The sequence below is a fragment of the Phaethon aethereus genome, assembly GCF_964289735.1.
Source record: "Phaethon aethereus genome assembly, chromosome: 6".
Taxonomy (NCBI): domain Eukaryota; kingdom Metazoa; phylum Chordata; class Aves; order Phaethontiformes; family Phaethontidae; genus Phaethon; species Phaethon aethereus.
In genome coordinates, this window is record NC_138580.1 from 18,068,468 (window position 1) to 18,079,114 (window position 10,647).

General features: G+C 56.4%; 2 protein-coding genes across 2 annotated transcripts in view; one reads left to right on the plus strand and one right to left on the minus strand.

Annotated features, from left to right (window-relative positions):
* The window catches only part of BCS1L (BCS1 homolog, ubiquinol-cytochrome c reductase complex chaperone), a gene marked incomplete at both ends in the record, with an annotated part of 3,753 nt that extends 2,057 nt beyond the window's left edge, over nucleotides 1-1,696 (plus strand). Inside the window, 3 exons of the mRNA XM_082001287.1 lie at nucleotides 31-200; nucleotides 664-781; nucleotides 1,444-1,696. Of these exons, the coding sequence (XP_081857413.1) occupies nucleotides 31-200; nucleotides 664-781; nucleotides 1,444-1,696 (541 nt within the window). The remainder of the gene's footprint in view (nucleotides 1-30; nucleotides 201-663; nucleotides 782-1,443) is intronic.
* Nucleotides 1,697-5,765: 4,069 nt separating this feature from the next.
* On the minus strand, nucleotides 5,766-10,578 carry RNF25 (ring finger protein 25; the record flags this gene model as incomplete). Its single annotated transcript, XM_082001378.1, has 10 exons — nucleotides 5,766-6,488; nucleotides 6,605-6,739; nucleotides 7,269-7,358; nucleotides 8,157-8,297; nucleotides 9,026-9,097; nucleotides 9,224-9,293; nucleotides 10,023-10,090; nucleotides 10,186-10,288; nucleotides 10,360-10,434; nucleotides 10,541-10,578. The coding sequence occupies 10 exons, from the start codon at nucleotides 10,576-10,578 to the stop codon at nucleotides 5,766-5,768; spliced, it is 1,515 nt and encodes a 504-aa protein (XP_081857504.1).
* Between the last annotated feature and the right edge of the window lie 69 nt (nucleotides 10,579-10,647).

The window sequence follows — 10,647 nt, forward strand, 5'->3', positions numbered from 1 at the left end:
ATTCACCCCGGTGGTTTGTGTCCTTCCCAGCACAGCCCTGGCCGGGGAGCTGCAATACAGTATCTGCCTGCTGAGCCTCAGTGACCGCAGCCTCTCCGATGACCGGCTCAATCACCTCCTGAGCGTGGCACCTCAGCAGAGCATCATCCTGCTGGAGGATGTAGATGCTGCTTTCATCAGCCGGGACCTCGCCGCTGAGAGTGAGCAGTGGCCCCATTCCCAGGCCAGTGGCGGGAGGGAGGTTTGCTGGCTGTGCTGGGGAAAGGTTTGGACACTGGGCTGTTCTGCCCACATCAGCAGAGGCCAGGAGTGGGCAGCGATCTGGGACCTCAGGGCCCAAGCTGGACCTCACCCAGTTTTGGGTAGGCTATAGAAAACAAAATTTGGGTCCTGTATTGACAGGTAAAGACACTTCTCCTGCCCAGCTATCTTCAGCCTGAGGGAGGAGGTGGCTTTCCCCCTCATTCTCTTTTTGGGCTTCCAGGGGTGCCAGTGGGCAGGGGAGGTGAATGTGCTGCCAGCTAGGGAGAGGCAGAGGGTCAGCTTTGGGGCAAGGAAAGAGGGGGGAGCTTGAGCTTAAGCCTCAGGTGACAGGGAGGTGGCCCGTGAGACTGTGTGTGTTTACTGGCCAATGGCTATGATCTCAGACACCTCTGTCCCCAGACCCGGCCGTGTACCAAGGCATGGGGCGCCTGACCTTCAGCGGCCTCCTCAACGCCCTGGATGGTGTGGCCTCCACAGAGGCCAGGATTGTCTTCATGACTACCAACTACGTGGACAGGTCAGAGTTGCCCTCTGGGAGGGAACAGGGAGGGTAGCACAGGAAAATGTTGCTCCCTTCTGATGGGCTTTATGGAGGGCTATTTGCATCCTCCAGCATGAAGACTGGGGGTTCAGGTTTCCCAAATCCTCCTGTGGGATGCAAATCTCTTGATTGTTAATCAGGATCCCTTTTGCTGGAGCATCAGATGCTTCCTTGCTGTTCAGGAGTGGTACCAGCTTCCTGCCTGTGGGGATCTGCAGGTTTTGGGGTTGTGGCCATGCTGTGAGTGAAGCACTGGCCCTACGCGCAGCCCATTGGGTTGGCAGGATGCAGCCTGGGCTGCTGGCACCTGGCCAGACGCTGCTCTGTGTCAGGCTTTCTCACTCCAGACTGAGCTGGCCTAGAGTGTTGTTCAGAGGTTGCTCATGGGACAGAGATGGGCAGAGCTGTTTCCCACGACATGCTTGTCGCCCTCCAGTGCCAGCCCTTCCCCAGCTCACTTGGCCTCTTTTGGGTTGATTTCCCCCCTCAGCCCCTCCCAGGGACAAAGCAATTCCCCAGCTTTACCATCTCACAGTGCAGAGCAGTGGCTGTGCTAGCAGAGAGGGGGGCTTCCTGCAGGACCTTCCTGCAGAGACACTTTGATCAGGTTTTCCAGGCACCCCTGTGTCTCTCGGCAGGCTGGACCCAGCCCTGGTGCGTCCTGGCCGCGTGGATCTCAAGCAGTACGTGGGCCACTGCTCTCACTGGCAGCTTGCCTGCATGTTCCAGCGCTTCTACCCCGAGCAGTCCCTGGCTGCAGCCGAGCATTTTGCGGAACAGGCGCTGGCAGTCTCCAAGCAGATCAGCGCTGCCCAGGTGCAGGGCCACTTCATGCTCTACAAGATGGACCCTGAAGGAGCCATTTCAAACATACAGTCCATCCTGCTGTGACCAGGGGCCAGCTTTCCCCTGCCATGCTGAGATGACTGGGACAAGGATGTGACCGTTCTGGGGATGCCATGAAGCTGCCCAGCCACACAGGCCAGGCCTGTGTTCACCTCTACTCCTCTTAAGGCCTTGGCATTTATTAAAACACACGGAGAGTCAGCTGCTAGCCCTGCAAGCAGGGAGAGGGAATCAGCTCTTGCTGCTCCCCAGACTTTGATGTTACGGCTATCCCAGCACAAGGCACACACTGGTGAGTGGGGCTAGTGCATTAAGCTGCCAAGGCCTCCTGGATGTGAATCCTCTTCCTTGCAGGGCAGCCTGGGTGTGCCCCAAAAGGGCTTTTCAGTGGGGCAGGACATTGGGGTGCTGCACTACTATAGAGCTGCTGGCCTTTGAAAGGACAGAAGTCTTCACTGGTTTGTGACTATCCTCTGTGAAGTGCACAACATGGCTCTTGGCTTTCTGGTCCCTTTGCCTGTTAATTGCTCCACTATCCAGCTGCTGGTCCAGTGCCCTCTTGACCAGGGCCTGGCACAGCCAGTACTGCAAATCCAGAGCATTTCAGAAAAAGGCAGCTCCTAAGAGACAGCTTGTTGTCCCTTGGGCTGCAGGCTGGTGCCACAGCTCCTGCCCTGCTGGGTTGTGATGCCGAGTACGGATCTGCTTGGGTATCGTTCTTGGGTGGGCATGAGTGCTCCTCCTGCAGGCCTGCGTGTGGGGGCAGATGAGAGGCTTTGTCTGGTTACAGAATATCTTCCCAAGAGCTTGACTTTAACTCCAGCATGAATTTTTGCAGCCAGGCCAGTCCAGTGCAAGGTGCAAAAATCCCTGTTGGAGGTGACTACTCTTCTTTTAGCAGGAGAGGCCCTGCATGTCTGAAGGAGGGATTTGGCCTGCTGCTGGCAGTCTCACAGCCTCTTGCCTGTCACCAGGCTTCCTTCCTGCCAGGAACAAAAGTCCTGGATGGGCTGGTAGAGCCACAGGTGCCTGAAATGCAATTGAGAAGTGGGTAGGTCCTGTGCCTCCTTCCCAACAGCCCAGAGTCAGGGGCCAGGGGGTTCATGCTGACCTGCAGAACAAGCCAGCCAGAGCCTCTTCCCTCCCCTGTCCCTGTTTCAGAGTCCCAAAATCAGCTTCCCCAGAGCCAGCCCCATGTTCATGTCCTCACTTCAGGGGCTGCGTCACCTTGGCAGGGCTGGGGGAGCTGGTTCCAGGCCAGTCCCAACCCGCTAGGTCGCTGCTCAGCCCTCCTCTTGGCTCTGCCCTGCAGGGCCAAGGGCGAAGCTGAGAGCGCGTGGGACTACAAAGGGGCCCAGCTGATGCCACCTGGCTGGATTTCAGCACAAAGGGCGCTGCTTTGATGCAACCCCAGCTTTGCACAAATGGAAGGGTTGATCTCATGGCCACAGGGAGGTGGGGGCATCTCTCAGTGACTCAGGGTGGCTCCTGGAGCATGGTGTTGCTGTTGGCATCTCAAACCCTGTGCTTGGCCCACAGAGGCCAACTGCTTGGATCCAGCCTCCTCCCTCAAAACTGAGGGTCAAAACTGGCCAGTGAGTGACTGGCAAATGCCTCACAGCAGTTTGGGAGGGTGGGGGAGTGGTGAAGGAGAGCCAGACGGGCCCAATGCCACCACAGGAGAGCACAGGCACCATCTCTCATTCTGCTTGCTTTTAATAGTGTTAATGCTACAGACACTGCTGGTGCTCTTCTACCCAGCCCGAGTACTTTTGCCAGTTAAGCCTCACAACAGCCCTGTGAGGTAGGTGGGTGACACAGGCAGACACCAAGCAAGGAGCCCCAGGGCAGGGTGCAGGCTCCATTCCTCCCCTCCAACCCAGGTTTGTTTTGTTTAGCCCAAATTCATTTCCACATGCATTTCATTCCATTACAAAATGTCCTCTGCTCCAGGCTGACAACAGTGAATCGGAAAGGTGAGGGCCCTTCCTAAATCCCTACTCCCAGGAAAAAAACCCTCCTACGTCTCTAACACGTCTAGGCATTTGACTGAAGTTACCCAAGTCCTTCCTCACTCTGATTTCCATGGCTGAATTCCCATGCTCCAAACACCGGGTACAGCAGCCTTCCCGCTGGGAGTAAGCCTGGCTCACTGGAGGAATCCAAGGAGCTTCAGCTGCTGCAAGGGGCAGAGGTCTTCATGTTTTTCAGGACATGATCAAACACCTTTCTTGGAGCACAGCAATTTCACAAGTGAAGGCAGGAGGCAGCAGAACAAGCAGCAATGTCAGATAAAGTTTACACCTTTTTCACTCAAGTGCAGGCAGCCTGTTCACCCAGAAACCAGCTGAAACAAGGACAGAGCGAGCACTGAAGAAAAATTAGGGTTGCCTTCAGGAAGCGAGCGTTCAGCCCTCGTCCCCAGCAGGGCACAAAATCTGGCTCTCAGATCCCCAAGCCCAGGACAGGTAGACTCAGACCAAGGGGGCAGGGGGGGATAATGCTATTGGAGCATTAGGGTTGAAAATAGGCCAATGGTGGAACTTCAAGCACAGAAGGTTCTTGGGCAGCAGGTTAAACAAACCCCTTCAGGACAAGGCAGGGTGTGGCTAGAGTAGGGCAGCAGGTGAGGAGGACCCATTCCAGAGTGAGCCTTTGTGCACCCTTCATGTGCCAAAAGATCAGTCAGGCAGATGCAGTGCAAATGCCCTCCCAGCTGGCACACAGCCCTCTAGAGATCTCATCTGAAGCTCTGGCAAGTCTATCGTGGCACAGTCATTTTTGTACTCAGCAGGAGGAAGACAATAACAACCCACGTGTGGCCAAGAGATGTGGGGGCACAAGGCACAAACATGTGTGAAGGAATCAGTACTGTCTGGTTGAGGCAGACAGCTTACACTGAGCCAGGCAAAGCAGGGACTGGGGAGCCCTCCTGCCACCCAGGAGGGTCAGGGGAAGGTCTCTGCCCTGGCCCTGGGTGTAGGGAGCAGGGAGAGGAGGGAGCAATAGCAGGGATCAAACACCTTTGCTCCAAACAACAAAGAACAGGAGCGAGAGGGCAAAGAAAAAGGGAGCAGGCTCTGGAGTAGACCAAACAAAATAATTTAATAGCAGTGTCCCACTTCAGAGGCTTGGGATCACCCATTATGGCTCTGGAATGGGACACTTTAAATCTGTGAAGCTGCAGCAGAAGGAACTGCACCAAGTTAGTTTAAACAGCAAATCCTCATTTCTTTGAAGCAAGATCAGCTTGAAGATGAAAGGAGGGTAAGAGTATCCAAAGTATTGGGGCATGTCTTCACTCTGGGCTGTCACAAGCTCCAAGAGACATCCTGGCCTTAGAGGCGAATCCTGACAGGTTGCAAAGCAGAGTGCTCTTCCCAGGTCTCCCCATCAGCTTCTGCCTGCACAAAAGCAGCTGAAGGGCAGGGCAGGAGCTCCAGCTAAATTCAGGCTTCCTGAGGGAGCAGGAGCCAACCCAAAGCCTCAGCCACCAGACAGCCCTGACCTGCCAATGTGTTGACTTAGGCTTAATTTAGCTCTCCTGTCTGAGACTGGGAAATGTCTCATTGTACAAAGGACTTGCCTGAACAAGCCCATCAGCTGAACAGAGTGTCAGGGCTGCAGGAGAAGCGATGTTATCTCCAAGGGAGAGCAACAGCAGTCGAGAAGGCGCTTTGAGAAGGAATGGGGGACACAGCAAGCTGAGCTCCAGGCTGCTGCCCTGGCGCAGCCTCATCACTTAGCACCACAATGGCTCTGTTGGGATGCTGGCTTCCAGAGAAGGTCCTGCCACAACTCTGGCTCTGCCGCAGCACCACGCTGGGCTCAGTACGTTTGCTGTGTACTGTCCCCTGGGTCCTCTGAGACCAAGGCTGACATGATCTGTCAGGAGTCAGCTTCTCCAATGCCAGTGACAGCCAGTTGCTCAGGCCAGGATGCTTCACTCTGCACATGCCCTGGAGACACTGCCTGTACCAAGCTGTGCCACATGTCAACTGCCTTCTCCCTCCCAAGGGGTATGGTGTCTGCTTGCTACTGCTCCACCAGAGCCTCCATTTTCCTCCCCAGAAACAGCCCTTCCGTCCCCCAGCCCAGCCCCTCACCACTGCTGCTAGGAACCACTCTCCTTCTCAAGATGGGCTTCTCGTTGTCCACTGGGCCTGAATCCCCCTCTCCCTCTTGGCGCTCTAGGGTAAGAACCACACTCCTGGACTCTGGACCTTTCCCACCTCCCACAATCCCAGGGCCTGTGGTGGCTCTGCCAGCTGGGAGCTGTTCTGTGGTCGCTGCGGTTGAATGCCAGGTTCTCCTTCTCCCTGCCCTGGGCCTCAGCCCCCTCCTCTGGGGTCCATCTCTCCATATCACAGTGCTCCTCCTTCAAGTCCGCTGCCTCTGTTACTGCTGAAGGGTCTTCAGGGCACAACTCCTTTCTTTCAGCCAAGGCAGCAGCCCTGCTTCTGCTGTGAGGCTTTGGAAACTCCTGGCTGTGCCTCCCACCAGGCCGCCACTCCGGTCTCCGGCTGAAGCCCCTGGGCCCCCTGGAGCCATGAAATGGATGACAGGCTTCCTCTGCTGGTTCCTGCAAGCCACTGCACAACTGCCTGCCCTGGCCCCTGGGGCCTGGCCTCTCTCCTCTATGCCTCTCCCTTTTGCTCTGTTGCTCCCTGGGCACAGCAGGCCTCTCGGGCCGCCCGGGTTTGGCCCTGGCCTCGGGCACCCCAGCTGGCTCTGGAGCCGAGGCTTGGCTGGGCGGCTGGGGCACATCCACAGCGCTTGCACTCACTGGCAGCTCGGAGGCAGCGGCTGCTTGGCCTGGATCGACAGCAGCTGGAGGCTGAAAGAAAGAAGCCACCAGTGAAGAAAAGCACAGGGAAGTCCCGCAGCAGATGACAGCGCTCGGCCCTGCAGTCCAGGGCCCCCCTCGCCAGCTCTCTGCCCCCAGTGCCATACCACCTGGAGGCTGATGAAGTAACGGTTCTTCTCTGCTTCAGGGTCAATGATGCCCCCTTTCTCTTGCTGTCTCTTGAAAATTAAGCGCAGTTCTTCCTGGTGCTGCAGCATCTTGGCATCCGGCCTGTACGGCTCCTGAGAAAGCAAGGGCTCTCTCAACACCTGGCATGGACAGGCAGCTGGCAGTGCTAAGAGCTACTCCCCAAACCCTCCTTTGATTGTACAGCACCCAGGCAACCTGCTTCCCTTCGCCACATTTGACCAGGCCTACAGATGCACATGAAATCCCTAGACAGAGGTAGAGCGTGCCAACACACACCCACTGTTCCTGCAGCGACTGCCTTGGGACATCCTGCTGTGGGGCAAGATGCAGAGCAGCTACAACCAGGTCACTCTTCTAACCTTGATTACATACAGGGACATGCCCCATGGCAGAATCATCTCTCCCCCAGCACATCTGCTCACGACTCAGGGCTATACAACTAAACCTGCTCTTTGTGGACACATCAAAGAGTCAGGAGACACCCTGCTAGGTTTTGTGAACTGCCCCTTGGGTGGGCCATCTAGGAGGTCCGGAGAGCATGCATTCGTTCATCTGTTATAGTGTCCCAGTTGAAGCTACCCAGCGAGTGGGGCACAGCTGGGCAAAGCCCCCATCTCTTACCAGTGGGTGCTGCGGGGGCGGTGCTGCCTTCAGAGCACAGAGATCATAGACCAGGGTCTCCCGGCAGACAGGGCACTGCACACCGACGTCCTGTGGAAGGCAAGAGGTGATACCAAACCTCGGCTGCCACCCAGCTCACATGCTGCTGGATAACCCCAGCCTGGAAGCGCAACAGGGCAGCCTTCTTCACTCTTCTGCCAGGACAGGGAAGCCCAGGGGGGTTTCAGCAGCATGAACACAGCCCAGTATCTCAACGACTGCTACAGGTGTGTCCACCACAAGGCACGCTGAGATTTCTGCTCCAGCAGCTGAATGCTGTACAAACCACCTCTGTCACCATGTATGGTTTCAGTCCTCCTTAGCCTAGGATCTATTTTTCTCCACTCCAAAGTGGAATGTGTCATCTAGGCAGGAACTCTTGGAAAGGGTTTTACAGGAAGGAGCCTTTGACTTCTTTCATGCTCAGCTGCACCGTTTGGTCTGTGGCTGACAACCTTTCCAACACATGCTCAGGCAGCTTTTATCACCCCCAATGCAGGTGATCATGTTTATCCCTGCAGTTCAAGGACTAGAGAAGGAGCTCCCTTTTCTAACTCCTGTGGTTCCCGAAGTCCAAAGATGCAACTCCCCTGCCCCTCATACAGCAGATGCTGACCCAGAGATCCAATAAACCAACTGCTGAAGTACTAAAAACTCATGGGGTAATTTTGGTTGGAAAGGGCCTGTGGAGATCACCTGATCTAATCCTCGCTCTGATTCTCAGTGTGGGCATGACGCTGACCATGCTCCTGGGTCAGGCTAGCCCTCACTCCATGTCCCCAATGGGGTGACACAGACATCGTGAGGGCCTGCACAGGGGGCCAGGGGAGGGAGCCCAGGGCCTGGTACCTGTTTGGGGGATGGTGCCAGGTGCTGCTCTCTCTCCTCCTGCTGCATAAGGATCTCCTCCTCCATGTGCTGGGCATAGCGGGCCAGGCAGTGGGAGTGGAAGTAGTGGTAGCACTGGGTCTTTGTGAAGGCTTCTCTTTCCTGTAGAGGAAAAAGGGCAGTTTTAAAGGGTTTCTGAGCACAGCACCCACCTGCTGAGGTGGGTTTTCACTCCCATGTCAACGCTGGCAGTGGGGAACTAGTGCTATTGCTGGCAGAGCCGCATAACATCTTCTGCTGGGCTTCATTTCTACTTCCTCAGATCTTACTGGGACACCGCTCCCTGTTCTAAGTGTGAGAAACACTCCTAATGTCAAGATATAAAGGTTTTGCGACTGATTTCTCTGCATGTGTTCGTAAGCAGCAATCTTCCCACCTGATGTGTTCTCCTTCCTAGGCAGGTGCTGCCTCTCCTTGTAACCTGGACAAGTCAAGCTCCCCTGTCCCCACAGCGCCTGCATGGATGTCTTCCAGTTCCTCCTGACCACCTGTGTGCTGAACTCCAGGCAAGGTTTGACCAACACAAGGGAAGCCAAGATGCACCAACAACTATCCCCAAACCCTAGCCACTCCTTTGGAGATGCTCCAGCATCACTTGCTGCCCCTGTGCCCTGTTTCTGTAGATGGTTATCTTCAGACTGATGGGGAGAGTAGCATGTATCACCTTAGGAAGGTTCATGCTTAATAGGATCACCTACAGATCAGGGGGGCAGGGGGCTGCTGAGATGCACCCCAGTCCCAGGCCGATATCCCAAGCTTTGAGCCCCAGGCTCCCTGTTCTCTTCCCTCAGTTCCCAGCCAGCTTGTGGGACCAGGAGACACATGCCTACCTGGAATCCATAGAGGCAGATCACACACTGGCCGTGAGGAATGTTGTTGTCAGTGAGAATCTCCTTCCCTTTCTGCAGAAGCATGAAAGCAAACATTTTACTCACTGGCCTGCCCATGGGCTCAGGGCTGTCCCACCTCTCAGGCAATCAGGGACCAGTGTCTGTGGCTTGTCACCCACAATCTCCCCCAGCTCTCACCTCAATCAGTTCATAGAGCACCTCTGTCCCCAGCCTGGCTTCAGCAACACTTCTGAGGGTCTGGGAAATCCTACACCAAAGCAGCAGAAATGCTTAACACAAGTTTAGCCATACCTTTTCACTGTCCCACATACCTGTCGCCCCGCCACAGTGACAAGAGAAAGAAATAAAGCACTAGCCTTCAGACTTTGCCTGCAGCATGGGATGGACACATGTGCACACACATATTCACGTGCTCTCCCGGCTTCCCACAGGTGCAGTGCACAGGAAGCCTTTGCCCCCAGAGGGACTTGCAAAAGCAGGTTTGTTGACTGTCTCGGCTCGAGCTCACCCAGCGACCTTTGGTTTTGGTGAATCTCAGGCTTCGTTTATCTGACAGCAGCCCCTGAGCAGGTCTGGTGGGAGCTGCGTTACTCCTGTGCTGCTGGCGGGTACCAGGGTCTCTCTGCATGCACTCCGCTGCACCAAGGACGGGAGCACAAAGGCAACAACGTGCTGCCCAAGAACTTGGTTCAGTCCTACCTCTGTCAAAGCAGGACCAACAGCTTCAAAGGCCCTGGGGATTTAGACTGCAATTCAGGGGGACTACAGGGGAACAACCATAGGGTGGGCCCCTTGGTATCAAACTCAGCAGCAGTGGCTCCCATGAGATTTAAGACAAGGTGATTTAGGGACCTGTATCCATCTGTTAACCAGACACAGGGAGCCATGTGAATTTGAGAGAAGGCTCTTCCACCAGTTCTGCCTCACAGGTCTCTGGAGGAAAGGATCTCCCTCTCCCCACCCTCCCAGCACTCACTTTTGAATTTGCTCATCTGACAGCCCCCGGGGGTTCCTGATCGAGATTTCCGGAGCTTTGTTGGGATACTAAGGAGAAAAAAAAAAAAAGAGAGAAACACCGAAAGCACAACAAGGAAGGCAGAGAGGCCCCGGGTAGGGAGGAAAGGGAGCTGGCAGCCTACCTGGGGGGGCACAGAGAGCACCAGGGTGAAGCAGACATACTGGGAGTCCTGGTCCTGGGCCGTGGCGGGGTGCAGAGTGATGCTGATCTCCCAGGGCTCCCACCTGCGGGGCAGGCCGAGGTGAGGGGCGGCGGCGCGGGGCCGGGCCCGAGGGATGTGGGCCGAGGTACGTACCTGCCGCGGCCCGGCGCCACCCGCAGCTCCTCCAGGTAGATGGACTCCAGCACCTCCACCTCCGGCAGCAGCGCCCTGCGGGCACCGGGCGGGGGTCAGTCCGCGGCGCCGCCGGCCCCGCTGCGCTGCGGGGTGCGGGGCACCGGGACCGGGGAGCGGGGGGGAAGTGTATGTATGTTACCAATCCGTAGCCTCCGCCTCCTCGCCGGCCGCCGCCATCTTCCTGCGCGCCCCGGAACCGGAAGCGGAGCTTTAGCGAGGGCGCACGCGCCGGGAGGGGGTTGCCAG